Here is a 20,611-nt window from a genome sequence, read left to right as displayed (position 1 = left end):
GACTATTAGCACCCAAAGGCAACGTATCGTATGTTCTTATATAACACTTAAGTGTCTCTCTGTTTACACTTTATTTATTCACACAATTTTCACTCTACTATTGGATCTTAATTTAAAAGTCTTTTCAGTCACACATATATTTATATTTATATAATTTAGTTGACTGTCTGTCTATCTGTTTGTCCGATAGGGTCTTCACGAGGACTAGTGATGAAATACACAACCATTACTCTGAAAAGCATTCAAACTTGATCTGTAAGGACAGCACTGGTAGGAGTGACAAACTGGTGATCCACACATAGGCCACACCTACTCTATGCTGCCATTTGAAGATTATTTTATCTATTCTCCAGTTCTGCTCTCTGACAGTTAGTTTGTAATATTGCTTATTATCGGTTATATCAAAGCACTCACCGCTGCCTTTGACTAAACTATGCACTGTTAGCTATAAACTATACGTGTTATTCAATAAGTCTTTCTATATATGAGTTTATAAAATATAACAATAATATTATATAACATATTATTATTAGAAAGTGCTTCTATATATATATATTATTAATTTTATGCATTTTAATATAAATACATTATCTGTGTGCTCAGTGAGATCACTAAACTGTTTGTCTCAATACTATAATTTTAAATAACATTGGGCTTATAATGTTGATATACTATATTTTTTAATATAATAAAATATGATATATACAATACAACATCACAAACACAACATTAATGTCAAACATATAGCAATTTGTAATGTATAAGCCTTTTGCTAAAAGGATATTAACTGTTTTTTTTTGTAAATAACTCTATGATAATTGAAAAATCATAATACAGTATAAACAATAAATACAATTATCGGTATATTAAAAACATAATTATTTATTTTTCATAATATTATTTTGTATTTAATAAAAATATATATAATTAATACTATTTTGTCTATTTTAGCAAATATATGACAATCTATTTATGGGTAAATCTTTTGTCTAAAACCACTATATAAGTGACAGCACTAACCATACATTTCATGTCTGATTTGTCTGTGTTTCACGACTGCAACAAATAGACTAAAATTGTAACACAAATTCATATTCAAATAAAATGATACATTTATTTTCAAAATACATTATTTTTTAATGTACTGTAATTGTGCTCCTAATAAATATTAATACTGTAGTTACCGTAAAACTAAAATGAAATGTTTTACAGAAAAAATTGATTTATATTTATATTATGAGATTAAATAACATAAAAAATATTTTTCTTAATTATTCAAAATCTAAATACAAAAATTAGATGCAATATACATGAATTAAATGATAAAATATAGAATATACGATAATTCTATTAATATGATTACAAAATACCATGATATTTAATCTATATTAAAATATTTATCAAATATGATATTATGTAAAATCTTTACATTTTCAATGAATATATAAGATATATATTATAAATTTTATAGAATTTCAATATTCCTTATATTTTTGTTGTACAACATTACAACATCTTTCTAATACTGCATCTAAAGATATAATACATTCAATATTTTTTATATAACCAATTCAAGAGACTATAGCATAAAAACAATTTATTATTATTAAAATTTTTTAAAAATATATTTTAGTAAACTTTGTAAAATAGTAAAATATTCACTTATACAAACTCGCACACAGTGTTGAGTAATATTGTATAACAGTTTATATTATATATAAAATTATTATCTTTTTGGGAGTTGTTGTTTAGTGATGTGCGGTAAATAACTTATAAGAAAATGTCAGTTAAATTAAGTTATATTATGACGACTAGTATTATATCAATTTAAGGAATGCCTACCAAAAAACTCATTTTACAAAACCCTGTAATAGTTTGTATGACAAAAAGCATTGAAAAATGCAATGTTTGCGCCTTTTTTAATAATATGCGTTACGCCCGATGTTATCAAATCAATGAATGCATTAACTAATAGTAACACTCCATCTCATACTTTGTCTATCAATGAATGTAATAATACGGCAAAACATCTAAACAATAGGACCCAAAATAAGTCGCGTAACTTAAATATTTTCTGTCGTTTATTATTATTATTATTATTATTATTATTATTATTATTATTATTATTATTATTATTACTGTTATTTTATTATTTTTTATTAGACAAAAAATCTTTTGTTTTGGAAATAACATCACAAACACATTGAGATATTTTGTATAAACTATGGTTTAAACACTCAATGTCTACAAAATGGATATTTGAGATATGTTTGTGTAACAAAATATGATGAAAATGCAACAAAATTTACAATTAAAAGTGCTTTACATAACAATTTAATTTAATAACTCTATTTTGTTACTATTTTTAAACAAACAAAAGCATCAAAATTATGTTTTAATATACGATAATTGCATTATTTCTTACATATTTTAAAACTTAATAAAATGTTATTTTTAAATTGAAATGTGATTTAATTTTTTAAATATATAATATAAATTTTTAATAAAATTTTTATAAATTGTTATATTATAGACTATTTTTATAATTTTATTACTTATTAAATACTCATTCTAAATCATATATATATAAGTATAATAAAATATAGTAATCAATTTAAGTTGCATAAAATTAAGTAAAAAACTTGTTTAACACTTTTAAAAATTGTGATAATTTAATTTAATATTTAAAATTATCTAAAATTTTAAATATTTATCTGGAATTTACATAAAAATATTTTTAATAAACATCTCATTTTATATTCATATAAAATTTGTTTTACAAAAATACATTTTATTTATAATTTACAGACTACTACTTACATACTTTCATATTCAAACACAGTTTGACACATATAAAAGATTACATATTATATAAAATGTTGAGTCAAATGAGTGCAGTAAGTGTGTGTGTGTGTGTGTGTGTGTGTGTGTGTGTGTGTGTGTGTGTGTGTGTGTGTGTGTGTTTGTGTGTGTGTGCCATATATCACAAGAATGTTATGCCTATGGCTCTAATAGTTTATCATTTGTCCAAAATATAAACTTAATTATAAGTCTAATGTTTATGGCAATAGTACTTATGGTAAGCTTAAGCGTATATCTTAAGGCATTTAAAACATTTCTTATTTTATGTCATTTAAACGATTGTGTTTAGGCTTTTAATATACATAACAAAACTGTTTGCAATATTTCGTCCAAAAATCTCGAATCTCAGGAATTTCAGTCCCAATGCTGTCATTTTGTCGACCAATCTATAGATTAGACGCTTTAACTAAATATTACGAATACTTTTATTATTATATAAACACATACTATGTTTGACTGTTATGTCAAACCACTGGTACTCTGTTATCCCATTATTATTATATTAATATTATATTGCATTGTATTTATACATTTCAATAATTTGTTTGGCGTTTATTTTATTTAATAAATATAAATATAATTTTTATTTTATTTAAATATTTACAAATTATATATTATCATATAATAAAATACTAATCAAATTTAAATCAATTTAGTTTAATTAAAATAATAAATAATAAAAGTATTTAATTTTAGTCAATATCATTAAGAAAATTCAGTTATCTTTTATTAAAATAATATTTAATAAAAATAATTATTAATAATAATTGAATTTATTTATTAAATTATTTGATTATTTGAAATAATGTCGACATCTGTTGTTTGCAAATATAACTGTTGTTTATATTTAAATGAAAAGATGTCACTATTGTTGTGAAAATCTATTAAATTAAAAATATTATTAATATTGAATTTTATGTTCAATTTTATTAATTATTTCATTTTTTATTTCATAAAATTCAAATTTTATTATAGCAATGCATAAAAAGCTAAATTATAATAAATAATTATTTAAAAACTTTTTAATTTAATATAAAAATAAATAACTTTTTAGTTATTTTTAAAGTGATTTTTTAAAACTGTATTCAATAACAACATTAATTCAAGATAAATCTTAAACAACAGCAATGATTGCAACGATTTTATTAATTATTATTATCTTTATCTTTACATTAGATTCAATGTAAAAAGTATGGATAGATATGGTGTATGCATTTGGGAGAGTATTCGGTTAAACATGTATTTCAATCATTAGTTTATATTAAATATCCGTTAAACCATACATTCAATTTAAAAATGACCAAGCACATAATTGTAGATTATATTATACTCAACATTATTATAATTGGTCATTTTTGATGAATTGTAAAACTAACTAGATAATAGTAGATATTAGTCAACTATTTTATGTCGATGCTATTATCTAGTTAGTTATAATAATGTTGAGTATAATATAATCTACAATTATGTGCTTGGTCATTTTTAAATTGAATGTATGGTTTAACGGATATTTAATATAAACTGATGAGTGGAATACCTGTTTAACCGAATACTGTCCCAAATGCATACACCATATCTACCCATACTTTTAACAATCATTAGATTTAATAGTAAATTAAAACAATTTCAAAGTCTTATATAATCTAAACATTTGTAATATAATATTGTAATTCACTATTTTTCAATCCAATGTATCGATTGACCAAATAATTATAATTATCAGTTATTATCGCCGATGTTTAAGACTCTCTCTCTCTCTCTCTCTCTCTCCTAAATACTGAATAAATAATACTCAATAACACTAATCTGCTTTATTGTTTAATTTGTATTATCATGATATAGTAAACTATATTATTTAAATATACACCAAATTATAAATACTACTCAAATTAATAACTTTTAAGCTATTTTTTGGTGATATTCAAGTGAATTCTAAGCAGTGTTGGAAAAATACAAGGTTTTGAATTTTTATTTTGTATAATACACTTTGTATAATACACTTTGTATAATACACTTTGTATAATACACTTTGTATAATACACTTTGTATAATACACTTTGTATAATACACTTTGTATAATACACTTTGTATAATACAGTACATTCTATTATTACACATTTTAAAACTAATATACATTATGTTAAAAAATTTAAAATATTCAGTAAAAATAAAATTGCTAGAAAATGCATTACTATTGATATAATCGTTGTTTTTTAGTAATAATAATGAAATAATTTATAATAAAATGAAATTCAATAAAAAAAATAATTAAAGTAGCAGGGGCGGTTAAGCAAATTTTGGAAATTGATATTTTAATTATAATCAAAATTTATTTTATTTAATAACTTCTTAAAATTATTGGTCCGATTGATCTAAAATTTAATATATTTATGTAAAATTATATTATATATTAAAATATCAATTTCCAAAACTTGCTTAACCGCCCCTGCTACTTTATATTTATTATAAAGCATCGCTCACTTTGCTTATATCAATGTTTTTAGCACTATGTGGCGCTATTTTTTTTGTAAACCAAATTGATCATGTATTTTACATTGTATTTTACATTGTATTTTACATTGTATTTTACATTGTATTATACTGTATTACAATATATATAATAATACGTTTTGTATAATACAAATATTTTGTCTCTGCCAACACTGATTCTAAGATAATCATATACTTCATATATATTATTAAATTTCTCTCTTTCTTTCTCTAACTTACTTACATTCAATGAGTGAAATTAATGCTCAATTGTCTACTCATTCAAAACAACCAAATAAATTTATATACAGTATAATACATGATGTACTACATTATATTGAGAGAGAGAGAGAGAGAGAGAGAGAGAGAGAGAGAGAGAGAGAGAGAGAGAGAGAGAGAGAGAGAGAGAGAGAGAGAGATAGCATACAAGTCTACACGTGCTTTATTCACACGACTAATCACTTTTAGGGTGCATTTGAATCATTTAGTGTTTGATCATTGTTTTTATATGCCATTAATGGCAATGTAAATGCTTTTTTAAATAAAATTAAAAAACAAAACACTTTAAAGTGAATTATTGATCTTATTTAATATAATGTTGTTTGTGTGACAAAAATATATTTTGAAAGATAATCACAATTTGTTGATGTGATGCAAATAAAGTGATGCAGAAATTCATTAATAAAAAAACTATCCATAGTTTATGTAAATTATGATAATATATTATTTAATAGGAATTTTATTCTAAGACTAAAATTAATTTTTAGCATTTCAATCAATCAAATAGTTTAAGTTATAATTTAGCAAACTTTACAAATAATGAATTATTTTATTTCATTTTAGTGTACATTATATTATATGATTGATAGAATTAAGTAAATAATTTAAATTAAAATTATCACACAAAAAATTATTTATATTATTAACTAAAATTATTATTATTATTCGTGTTTTTACTGACATATAATTATATATATATATATTAGTGAAAATCCACTAAAAATAAAAATAATCTTATATATATTTTATCACATATTTTTGTAATATACTTCTATCTATAAAAACACTTAGAAATTAGTTTTTTAAACTATATTTTTGAGTGTTATTTAAATTATAAGCAAATATAGTCAGACTTTATAAAAAAAATTAATTAAGTTTTTTAATATAATAGGATTAATTTTTCAATTTTGAGCATAAGTGAAAAGTTTTGAATAATTTAATTTTACGTAACACTTTTTTTAAAAACATTCATTTAAGTTATTATATAAAGTATGCCATTTTTATTTTTTATATTCTATATGTTCTTTATATATATATATATATATATATTTTAATTAAAATAATGTTTGATTTTAAAATTAAACTAAATCTGAAAATATATTTTTTAGATTATTTATAATAATAAAGTATATGCTTTTAAATATAAGAATTCATATTAATATAAAATTTAAATAATCTAAAAATAGTATTTGATGAATATTTGATAAATAATTAAATTTTAGTTATTATAATATAAAAGTATTGTTGTTATAGTGTACAGTATTATACAACTTATTAAAGATAACTTGTGTGAAGCCAATAGAACATAAAGTTATTGAAGCGATTAGCTAACTGTGCGCTAACTGTGTGGCCAGTCATACATACTTAACATTTATAGAATATTGTATTATATTTCTATATAATACCGTATTATATACCATATACAGTATATCTAACTAATATATATATATACTTTGGCAGACAGTGGTAGTTAATACAGGTTTTACTTTTTCTACTTCACTGATGAGTTGCTGACATGCCATAAAACCTGACAAATTCACTCACTGTACTAATGGGAGAATATATCAGCAAACGAGGGCAGGAGATAGATAGATAGATAGATAGATAGATAGATAGATAGAGAGAGAGAGAGAGAGAGAGAGAGAGAGAGAGAGAGAGAGAGAGAGAGAAAGTAGCATTCAAGTCATCCGACTCCGATGAATATAATCATACAAAAAGTTTGGGTTTTTATTTATCAACAAATTAGACATCAATTTTTGTGTTTATATACAAAGTATTGTTAAGTTATATGTGATGAGCACAGGGATGGGAATCGGCGCAGATTCTACAATAAAAAACTCAATTTTCCGCCCAACTTTGCCATACAATTGGCAAATCAGACACAAAATTAAATAAAATGGGACTCAAGTGAGAGGCTATTAATTTAATGGTGAACTGCATTCTTAATGAATGTCTGATCCGACACTTTCATGTTTGGCACCATTATGTATGACTGTACTAATACATGTATATACGGTATATATTGTATGCTTTGTATTGTATGGCATCTGTTACTAATTAACCTTTTGCTGAGACTTTTATTTTAGCCAACAATGTGATGAACAGTTAACCATTGCTGACATTAATGTTTGTTATACAAAGCAAATACTGAATACACTTAAACCATATAAAACACATTACAATGCAATGCATCGCACAATAAATAGGTTTTACTTTTACTTTATTATATCACGCAATAGAGTTTGAAATGAGATTTTAAAACAAACTTATTTATTGTTTATGTTTTGCTTTACATTTAAGTAATTTTAATTGTTATTTTATTAATTTGAAATATACTGCATAGAATATAAATTATATTATCAGTTAATAATTTTATTAATTTTTTAAAAGTTAATATCAAATAAGTTAAAATAAAAAATTACTTATAAAAATTAATGAGTCGTATATAATAGTTTTATATAAGAAAAATAATACAATGAAAAATAAATTTTGGTCATAAAATGCATTGAATAGTTTGTTCAAAATTAAATTTAAAATATTCATGTATTCAAAGCAAAAATTGCAAATTTAATGCATAAAGTAATTGGAAAAAGGATAACATGTATTATTTTATTTGATTATTTATATGCGTAAAGTCTTATAGCATGCAAAGTGTTATAATGTTTGAAATCTTTTTTAATATACTTTTTAATACATTTATTTTTAAGTAAATTGTTATAATGTTGAGTATTGTGAATCAAATCATATTTATCTGTTTGACATCAATGTTGTTATCCACTTATCATTTCTTGCTTTCTCACTAAATATTTGTTCACTTTTTAAAAATTATACTTTTTATACAAACTATACAAATAAGAAATAATTACATGTAAAACATATAAAACATGTAAAACTGTAATTGTATTGATATAACAGAGCAGAGTTGAGTTGCTATGAGAAAGGATGCAGCGGTTTGTTATATAAATGATACAATAAATATAGGGAATAGAGGGAGAGGTCAGGCTTTTTTATGCTCACTATGCGCTATCATATACTCTAAGCAATGGATTAGCTATTAGATTGTGGGGTTAATTGCATACACCTTTCCATCAATAGTGCCATACATTATACTATGAGACATCAATGTGTGTGTGAATGAATGATTAGCTCTACTGAACAGTAAGTGTGCCCTCAGCTCATCATTCATTATAATGTTATATTACACATACACTCTGTCAACAAAAGCATGTATCGGCTATTATCTCAAATCTATGATTTAACATTTATATAATGAGAACCACTGGTACCTAATAATATAATTTTGGAAAGCCATTTGAAATGTACAAACAATTTGTTTAACACCAATAATGACCATCACATTTAAAACATATAATTTACACAATATTTGTACACCTTTTTCATTGAATTCATATTTCAAAATAATCTTTTCATATGTTGGCTAATATTTGATGGCATCTATGGATTAATAATTTAGGCTACGGTTTGGCTAAGAGTAATGAACACAAAGCACTGGCACTACAATAGATGTAAAGCTTATTCATATCATTTGTCTTTTATATAGCGGAGTGCCTCCAATGCATATACTATAATAACTATACATTAGTGTACTCAAGCCATGTCAGGCCTTCATCAACACAACAAATGATCATTTAATAAAAGCATCAAATGAAACATTACTTGTATTTATTATTATTATATTGTTTGTATTACTTAAACACATTAAATATGTTAAGATTATGGAGTGTTAGCTATTATGTGATCATTAACTAGAGTTACATTAAAATAGTTAAAATAGCATAATATTTAACGGTTGTTAAAGTCATTTAGATTTTTATTACTATATTTCAATTAAAATAACTTTTCTTAATAGTTATTGGCAATAATTTTCAAATAAATTTATAATATTTTTTATTATTTTCTAACTCTAAAATCAATACTCATTCTTGGAAATAGCATTACATTTATCATCACAATTATGATGATTGCTATAATTTAGATGATTTTTATTACTTTTTACTTAATATTATATGTACTAAAACTAAGAAAACAATTTCTCAGCGCTGATAAAACGCTTATTAAATAAATAAATAAATATATATATATATATTAATTTATCATTTTTAATCAAAGATCTCTAACTCTATCTAAACAATTATATTTAATTTATAAGAATCTTTAAAATTGAAAATAAAAATCTATTATATGTTAGGTTTTTATTTGATTATATGATAAAATATTGATAAAATATTAAGATTTCAACTAAATCTTATAATCTTTGTTTCTTAATTCTTATAAGTGTGTGTTTGTTTGTTTGTATATATATCGCATTTTTATTGAAATTTTAAAATTAAGATTTGGATAAAACATAAAAATAATGTATAGAAAAACAGAACCAAAAATGACTTATCTCTTGAGGAAACAATGGAGAAAATGACTGACAAAGTATACAATTTTTAAATTTTCACTTCAGATTCGGATAGAGTTTATTAGAAATATAAAATTGATTTGTCTGTAAAAGTAATTACTTATCTTTACATAAATATAATCAAAATGTCTGACAAAATTAATTTTAGTAAATTTTAAATTTCAAATTTAGATAAAGCATTAAAAATTAAAATAGGACTCTAAAAATGTAATGATTTCTAAGCATTCATTAAAAGCATAATAAAACAATATTTAAAATTGATTCCAACTATAAATCATAAATAACTTAAAAACTTCTGCATATGTGAGGTATAATATGATAAAGTTTTAAAAAAGGCAGACATAAACAATAGATGCCAATTTTGATAAATGCCTGCCCTGAGCATCTATTTTTTATTTTATATTTTTAATTGATTAAAAATTGTTTTATCACTGTTTGTTGGTATGTTTGGTATACCTTCAATTATAGGGTAATCTCATTAGAAATGTCTATTAATTGTATATTTAATTAAATGGTAAAAACACTAAATTACGTTATTTATATGGTGTTTGTCATTTAACTTTGACATTATGGCGGCTTTCTGTCTTCACCTTAAAACTTATTTTCGGTTAAATCATTGTTCACCCGTTACCTAACCTGGTTTAGGCCTCGCAACCTAATCCTATTTATAATGGTATTACACATCCCTAATCAATAAATCATCATTAATTTAAAATAGATTTGATTAATAATGAATATATTAGATGCCTATTTAATGTGTTATGTGTCGATAAAAAAATTACGCCATACTGTCAAACTTATAACTTATAAGACACTATTGCCACTAATGTTACACTGCATTCATGGGTATAATAACGCAATGATAAATTTGTTTTGGCAATGCTAACTTTATTCTCAATGTTGTTAATGGTGTTAATGGTGTTAATTACAGTATAAACATTTAATAATAAATTAGTTTATTAATAATTTATAAAATTTATTTATTTATTTTAATTTAAATAAATATTATCCTCAGAATCAGATGTAATTATAGATTAATTAATTTAATTTATTATATATAAATTGTTATTATATAATAATTGTTTCTTTATTGGTTTGACGGGATAAATATATTTTAATAATCATAATATTTATAATTATTTTGTAATCTTTTGGTTAAAATATAGTTTTAGCATTATTTATAAGAATAAAAATACGATTTACTTATTATACTAAAAATATTTTGAAAAATAAAGTGTTATTTATCATCATTTATAACATGCAAATACCGGTGAAAAATGCATTTACATGTTATTGATGTTATGTTGTTGTCGTTGTTGTTGTTATTTATATTAAGTAAAGTGCAAGACGTCATCCTTTGAAAAGTAATGCATAACAATATTTTAAACAGTTTTATATCATAAGCTTATAAATTTGTGTAAAAATAAAGTTGTTATATATTATTATTATATTATGTCTATTATAATGTTATACACAATAAGATTTTCAAACACTTTGACACAACTTTTAAGCTATTGAGACATATGTGTTGAAGAGTGTATTCATTCAAAATACTTAATCTAACCTATTTTTATTAACATACCATCATTTAGGCGGCTTATACTAAAAACCATTAAATACCATATTATAAACAAAATAAGAAAGTTTATAATTTGACATAAAAGATAGATAATAATAATACTCTTAAAATTACATTATGTTTCAACTACACTATATCTACAATCAATATTTTATTCTGTATTTTTGTATACTTTTGAAAATTATGTTTTATATACTTTATTTTTTATATAAAATAGCTATAGTATGGTATAAATAAATCTATTGACAGTAAAAATAATATATATACAATATATACTTCCTATAAATTTACGCATTGTAATATAAATACAATAATAATTAACTTTTCAATTTTGTACTGTTCATTAAAATAATTTGATTAAAATTTTTATTTAACTTTTTTTAATAACAAATATTTTAACTAGTACAAATAACTCATATTCATACATAAAATAACAAATATCGATAACAAAATTTTTATTTATTATTGAGTCTAAAACAGTATTAAAATGGCAATTATTTTAAATGAAAAATGTATTTTATAGTATCATATTTTACAAACACTATTTATTTACAAACAATATAAAAGATTGTATTATATTATTTATAAAAATGTTTGCATATATTGTACAATACTATTGAATATACTGTATACCTATTTTAAATATTTGTAAATATAGTTTTCAAAAACATATATATTTATTATTTATTGATATATACTTTGCATGAAATCTACATAACATGTCGTGTAGTTGTATTTTTTGAAATAAATGCATTATTGGCTTATTATTTGAATTACATAAATAATACCAAACAATATTGTATGCCTTTTAGGGCTGATTTTAGAGAAAATTGAAGTTATATCTCACTTAAACCATAGAAATATATAGGTTTTGTTTTTGATATATATATAATGTTTTTATATGTTTATATATATATATAAATTTAATAAAAATCTAAATTTAAGTATTATTTTAATATAAATTTAACAATTATATAACTATTGTAGTAAGTAATCTATTTTTAAACAAAATATTTTAAAATTTATTTCGAAATTATTTTTAGAGAGAGTCTTAAACAGCGGCGCCGACGACGATAGAGGCGATGCTTTTAATCTCAATTATCTGGTCAACAATACCTTGGATTTAAAATTGACCAAGGGCAATGTTGTAGATAATTTTACATTAAATAAGATTGTAATTAGCAATTTTTTAATTAATTGCATGAATTATAAAATATAAACTATAAAATATACAGTCAACTGCTAAAAAATTTTAAAAATGATAATCCACTGCAATTATCTGCCTAATCATGCAATTAATTAAAAAATGACCAATTACAATCTTATTTAGCTTAAAATTATCTACAAAATTGCCCTTAGTCACTTTTAAATCTTACTTATAATAAAACTTATTGTTGACCAGATAATTGAAATTAAATGAATCGCCGCTATCGTCGTCGGCGCCGCTGTTTTAGACACTTTCTTATTTTTATACTAATTTTTAAAATGTAAAACACTGTATATAGTATATACTGTATAATATACAGTTGTTCCATACAACACAATATATTAACAAATACAGTTGCATAAAAATATATTTGATCATACTATTTAAATTTATATATATACATATATTTAATTAAATTTAATGACTTAATTAAATATAAATATTTATAATAGATATATTATATTAACAACATACATGTTTTATTTAAAAAAAATTTAAAAAGTAATTTAGACTAATTTGAACATCTAGTAAATAGGAAACTATTAATTTATATAACAAGCATTAGTATTAGTGATTAATTGTTATGGATCTCACATTTTAGGAGCTAACTGTGCAATCTTTGGTTTATTAAGAAAAAAGATAGTATTGTTTGAATGGGATGTTAACAATCTTGTGATCACTGTTTCAAAAGAGGAGTTGATTACTAACAATGAAGTAACAGTACATTTCATTGGTGACTGTTTGCTATGTTTTATAAGCTGTGCATATAGTGTGCAAAGCTATCTCATGCATCACAGTTAGGCATAGAGCACCTGCACCCTTTCCCAAAGCGTTTATACATCACTATACCTTATAGTTAACTATAACATTCGTGACATAGTGGCAAATGCAAAGCCCTGAAAAATGAAAGCCTGAGTTATCTATGGTTATGACTGTGTGTGTGTCTATTGAAGCTCATGCGTGCCATCCTATCATCTCACAAACAGTGAGGAGCACTGGGATGTGCAAATCTACTAAAAACTATAGACAATCAACTATTTTATATATGTTTTGCGGTGAGTGTATGAATGTTTGTGTAAATTTGATGTGACCTCTCATCCAACTAAAAATTACTAAATATAAACGTCACTTCGTTTATAACATTCAACTTTTAAAGTTTTCAAATATTGTCTGATTTCACACTTTTTTTTGTTTTTATGTTACAATTCACTCATTGATTGTAATTAGTGATATTCATCGTTAAATTATCTAAATTCCCTGTAATCATACTAATTGGCTATATTGTTAACATTAAAATTAAATAAATAAATTTGAATTAAAAAAATAAACAAAGAATTGGGTGACAATGTTATTACCCAATTAGTTAATAAATATATTTATCCGCAATCTTATGGAAAAACGTAAGTAATTTTTATTTTAATTGATGAAAAACTCATGTAAATATGATCTTTAAAAACATGTTGTTTACTATAGAGTAGTAAAAACTATAATAATATTCAGATTAAAAGATTTAATAAGATATATACCTAACTGTGCCAACAATATAGGCGATCGTTTATTAGACATTCCGTGCCGGGTATGCGGGGATCGCAGTTCTGGCAAACACTACGGCATTTATAGTTGTGACGGTAAGCATCATGTTTTGCTGGGATTATATTATTTTTGTCCATATCATAGTTTAACTATAGTATATCAATATAATTATTTCTTATATTGATGTGATTCTCATAATTTTAATTTTAATTGTAAAATTAGTAAAATTTTGATTAGCAAAGATTATTATGATTTCAAAATAGTAAAAAAATTATTAAAACTAATAAAACTGCTGTTATTATAGGTTGTTCGGGATTTTTTAAGAGAAGCATTCATCGCAATCGCATCTATACGTGCAAAGCACAGGCAGATCTAAACGGCAAGTGTCCGGTTGACAAAACACATCGCAACCAATGCAGGGCCTGTCGGCTCAAAAAGTGTTTTGAAGCGTCTATGAATAAGGACGGTATGAATCTATATATTATATTGTTATTATTATTCTTTAATTGTACTTTAATATCATATAAACTATACTTTTATATATTTTTTAATTTATATATATATATATATATATATATATAAATCTATGTATTGTTTTGCTATTTAAAGTATACAACTTTATACTGTATGCATAAATATTTTTTGTACATCATTTAGTATAGAATATTAAAGACTTGAATATAGTAAATGCAAAATTATTTTTATAGTGTATGAAAATCTATAATAAACTACAATATATAACAATATGCATCTCATGTGAAAATTCGCGGCTGCAATAAGTCTGTAAGCCGTAAATAATAGTGTTTTTGATTAGAGCACCGGGAGTTTGAATAACATTGGCATAAAAATTGGTATTTTTAATGCTTTTAGAAAAGTGAATAATAATAGTGTTTTAGATAGTATTGTGTGTGTGTGTGTGTGTGTGTGTGTGTGTGTGTGTGTATGTGTGTGTGTGTGTATGTGTGTGTGTATGTGTGTGTGTATGTGTGTGTGTATCTGTATGTGTGTGTGTATCTGTATGTGTGTGTGTATGTGTGTGTGTATGTGTGTGTGTGTATCTGTATGTGTGTGTGTATGTGTGTGTGTGTGTATGTAAAAAAAATGTTATTTTAATGCCTGAGGTTATATAACATTTCGATGTTAACTGTACATTTTATAATACAATTAAAATAACTTATATAGTTAAATGTTTTATACATTAAAATATATTGCTTTTTTGTATAGATAAAATTTTTAAAAGACAATTTATTAATTTTTTATAATATTATATAATTTCTAACTCTCAGTAATTTTAGTTTATTTTTATTAAAATTGAATAATTTTAGTAAGTTTAAAAAATATATTAGCTTCAAAATAAACAATTTTATTAACAAGAAATTAGTTATTAAATAATTATTTTTTAGTTTAAAATAACTGACTAAAACTTTATATCAATTTTTAAAATTAAGTTAAATAAGCAACAGATAACGTAATTACTTTATTTTATTTAATTATTTGTAAATTGTCACTAAAGTTATTATTTTAATTTGTAATTTTAAAAATTAATTATAATTTAATAAAATTATTTTTATTGTTAAAAGTACAAAGTTTATATTTTTAATTATATTTTAATTTATTCAAAATTATTAGTCATATTATATAAAATTTATAAACTTAATTTTATAAAAATAGCAATTTTGTTTAAATAAATAACAAAAAATACTGTATAACGGATATATTAAATATGTTATTATCAATAAATCAAACATAGTATTTGTCTGTCTTATTATAACATTTTGATGTTTTAATAGACAAAAGAGTTTTGTGTACATAATATATGTAATACAATTGACTGATGCCCTCATATACCATATATATATATATATACTGTATATATATATAGTGAGGACAATATTTTAGTAAAACATTTGTATGGATGAAGTGTTTGATATCGTGAACTGAACGCTAACAATACGGGACTACAGTCAGAGAGAATAGGATGTCTGGGAACTGTAACATAAGTGCAACAATATTTTTAAATGTATATATCTGTTATGTTATGTGAAATGAGTACTTAGATATTGGATGTCTGTTTGGGTGCCGTTAAGCCATATAGTTAGGTAGTTAGACATAGATGTTATGCACTTGAATTGTAACCTAACGTCATATTACAAACATTGATACAGAAATAAGAGATGAGATGAAAGCACAGGCTTTAAGATTTGTTGACCGAACCATCGCTTAGTTGTTTGATTGTTGTATAAAACTGTATGACATTGTATGGCACTGTACAACACTGTAAGGTCTGTATAATATTGTTAGCTATCATTTGGTCTATACAACAGTTTATCGCTGTTTTGCTTATATAATACTCAATTTCAGTAATCATTAAAAACGCATTTATTTTATTTATTTTTTTGTCTCCAATGTTTATCTAAAACTTATATAACATAAATATATAACACGATTATACATATGTGTGAATCGACATCAAAAATAGTAAATCTCGGCCTTTTGCTATCTATATGGTTAAGTAGCACTTGGCTCACACTCTATACCTCTAGTATTTACACTAATAAATGGTTTGAGTAACAGTTAAGCTAACATTTAATCCATTGAGTTCTCAATTTATATGATGTTATGATCGCCTTATAATTTTACTCTCTTGTCAATCGCTATAACTACAGCTCTCTCTCTCTCTCTCTCTCTCTCTCTCTCTCTCTCTCTCTCTCTCACTCACTCACTCACTCACTCACTCACTCACTCACTCACTCACTGTCTCTCGCTGTATGAATATATATCATAAAAGCCCACTTAAATTATCACATTTATGACAGACTTTTTGCACATAAAAGTAAAACACTTATTAAAGATTTGTTGCTTAGAAACAAAACGAATTTTTGTAAAAAGATTTGTTTGATATCATATTTTATTTGATTAGAGTATTACTTTAAATATTAAAACACTTACCTTATTTATATCATAATATAATCTATGTTTTGAATATACCATATAATGATAATTGAATTTGACATTTAAGTAAACATATAGTTAATTATATATCAGATAAACAGTATTATATACAGTAGCGATGAATCCTATCTAAAAAAGCAATTGATTTTTACATCAAATGCATTGCCTATAAAAAGCCAATGAGAAGAGCGCCTTAAATGATACTCAATGGCAATGCTGTGCATAACTGAGTTAAAGGCGCGGCATATCTTTAGCTCCGGTGTCTCACAGGCTATGACTACAATAACTACTAAAACATTAATTGTACAGTAAATATGCTATACTTACAAATGTGACTTAAAGCATGAATATCACTCATTCATTTACTAATATTGTTAATTTTAATAATATATTATTTTTTAATAATGTATAAACTATAAGTAATAATTACAGTAAATTAATACAATTATATCAAATTACTGTAAACCATAAAAATACAATAATATAATAAAATACTATAATAATACAATTATTAAGTATGCAATTCAAGTTATTTGACTTATCTATTAGATAAAAGATAATAGACATATTTTTTAAATTTACAAAATAAATTAATTTTTCATTATAAGCAGTATTTAATAGATATAATATTTAATTACATAATGTAAATAAATAGAAAAAATATTAATTAATTTCTTTTTATAACAAATTTAATTTAATGTTCTGATAATTACAACTATAAATTAGATATTATTGTATAATATGATTATAATAATATGTTTTACTAAATGTTAAGCCGTTCAACACGAAAGAGGTCCGCGAAAACCAAAGTTTAGGGATCACAACGATTTGAAAACATTACATAATCATCAAAACACCATTTCTGCATTGACTTCGCCTTTCAATAAAACAATTGCTGTATTAGAGAGACACCATCACCACCAACACCAACATAGCAATAGTGGTCACACACACCATATAACATCACATCAACCACCAGTTTCTCACATAATGAGTAAAATACCACCACTTATATCACAAACTACTGAGAATAGACAGGAACTGCTCAGTGGGTTGTTCTCTAACAGTGCTAATAAACCTGACACGTGTACACCAATCGGGTCGTTGATTAATAGTGGATTGGGAAGCACTGGTAATCCCTTTTATGATAGTAGTAATACAACTGCACCCCCGGGACTGTTGCAAATGCTTTTGAATGCAGAGAAATCTCAGGAATTGATTTGGAATAGCATTAGAAGCGGTGCTGTTATTAGTCATTTGCACAGTTCTTCAGCAAACATGCCATTTGGCATAAGGAGTATCTTTGAAGATATGACACCCCAACCAAACCCTTTATTTTTTCCGTCATTCCTATCGAGTGCTTCCAATTCTCATACTATTTTCCCGACAACACTCAACACCACAACAACGACACAGCCGTCTCAGTCAACTACTCCATCATCAACTGGTAGTGGATCAAATGGTACTCAAACACCTGAAACTGATAATAGATCAATTCCAAGAAACTGTACTTTTAATAATCTACCATTTCCTAAACCATTGGCACATTTATCCACCAATAGTAGTCCTCACTGGGATTCTGTACATGAAGTGACCGCTCGCTTGCTATTTATGGTAATCCGTTGGGTTAAGTGTCTGCCAACGTATAGGACATTATCAAAAAATGATCAGGTAAGTGTAGGTGCTCATTTTTGTAAAAACACAATTTAACAATTTTTTATTATAGATAACATTATTAGAAGATTCGTGGAAAGACTTATTTTTGTTAAATATGGCCCAATGGTCGGTCACACTTGATTTGGTGTCACCAATGCCAGGAGCGCCTACTTATTTGTCTCGTGCTATCACTAATTTCAAGTCTAATGACACTCCAAATATGTCAGCAGATATCCAATACATACAGGAAATTATGAGACGATTCAGACAACTATCACCGGATGGTACTGAATGTAGTTGTCTTAAAGCTATTGTACTTTTCAAACCAGGTATTAATCATATAATCAATTTATACACAAGTTTTTTATATAATATTATAATAATTATAAACTAATTATTAGTATCTTTTTATTGATCTCCATTTATAATAGAAACTATAGGTCTGTGTGATGTTCAACCGGTTGAGATGCTCCAGGATCAGGCCCAGTGCATACTCGGTGATTATGTCAGACATAAGTACCCGCGACAACCCACCAGATTTGGCCGATTATTACTATTGATTCCGTGTTTGCGGGCTATTGCTGCTAATAATGTGGAAAAATTGTTTTTCAAAGAAACTATCGGAGAAATACCAGTTGAAAAGTTATTGGGAGATATGTATCACATGGAAAAATTTGAATAATTACCAGTAATTATAAAATCAATAATTATAAAAGTTTTAATTACTATTAAATACTAAATAATACTTTATTTAATATTATTAACATAAATTCTTTAAAAAAAATTATTGATTATTAATTTACTATTATTATTATAGAATATTCGTATAATTTATAATAGTAAATAAAAATATAAATTACTATATATTTAAATAGAATTATGTGAGTGAAGCGTCAATTTTCGTACAATCAGTTTATACAGTATATAACTTGAATACTCAACTAAAAAGTATCAATAATTTTTATGTAAATTAATGTCTAAAAATGTCTAATATGTATAATTGTATTTTTGCTTTAATCTCATATATTAGTTTATGTTTGTATACCTGTATAAATTATATATTTAATTCAATCAATTATATTAACATTATATAAATTAATCTAATTCTCTAAATCACATCACTTTAAATAAGTTATAAATATTTGACATTTGTTTTTAGTGCAACATTTTCGATAATAGACTCTTAATTAACTTTATATTAATGTAAATATAAAAAGTAAATTTACACGATTTTTATGTATCAAATTGTATCATCATGTAACACTGTATATATTATTATATGTAAATTTAATTCATGTACAATTAATACAAAAAAATGTTTCATATTATATGATCTAATTATCAGTATTTATGAAATAATAAATGTATTACAGGTATATAAACAATAATTTCTATGTAATATTAAATTCAACAATTAGTAAATCTTCTGATTATTAAATAAATTGTCATTTTATGTTACCCATAATAATAACCTCTTTAAAATTATTTAATTTTATTTATACTTTTATGATCACAATTAGATAGATAGGTTCAGTTATTATATTTTAAGTTATTATTAACATAAATATCATTATATCAATTTACAATGATGTTAATTACTTATTGTCGAAATGATAACAATTTTCTT

General features: G+C 23.9%; 1 protein-coding gene across 1 annotated transcript; it reads left to right on the top strand.

Moving 5' to 3' along the window:
- Positions 1–14,233: 14,233 nt before the first annotated feature.
- Positions 14,234–19,666, top strand: LOC128961528 (protein dissatisfaction-like). The gene is made up of 6 exons (XM_054307775.1): positions 14,234–14,243; positions 14,391–14,471; positions 14,681–14,842; positions 18,104–18,999; positions 19,055–19,313; positions 19,416–19,666. The coding sequence occupies exons 1-6, from the start codon at positions 14,234–14,236 to the stop codon at positions 19,664–19,666; spliced, it is 1,659 nt and encodes a 552-aa protein (XP_054163750.1).
- Positions 19,667–20,611: the final 945 nt, after the last annotated feature.

The sequence above is a fragment of the Oppia nitens genome, unplaced genomic scaffold (genome assembly GCF_028296485.1).
Source record: "Oppia nitens isolate AA-2021 unplaced genomic scaffold, nextdenovo-longstitch-racon4-pilon3 scaffold5_pilon_pilon_pilon, whole genome shotgun sequence".
NCBI classification, from domain to species: domain Eukaryota; kingdom Metazoa; phylum Arthropoda; class Arachnida; order Sarcoptiformes; family Oppiidae; genus Oppia; species Oppia nitens.
Note: the sequence above shows the minus strand (reverse complement) of the source record. Positions and strands in the feature narration are given on the sequence as shown.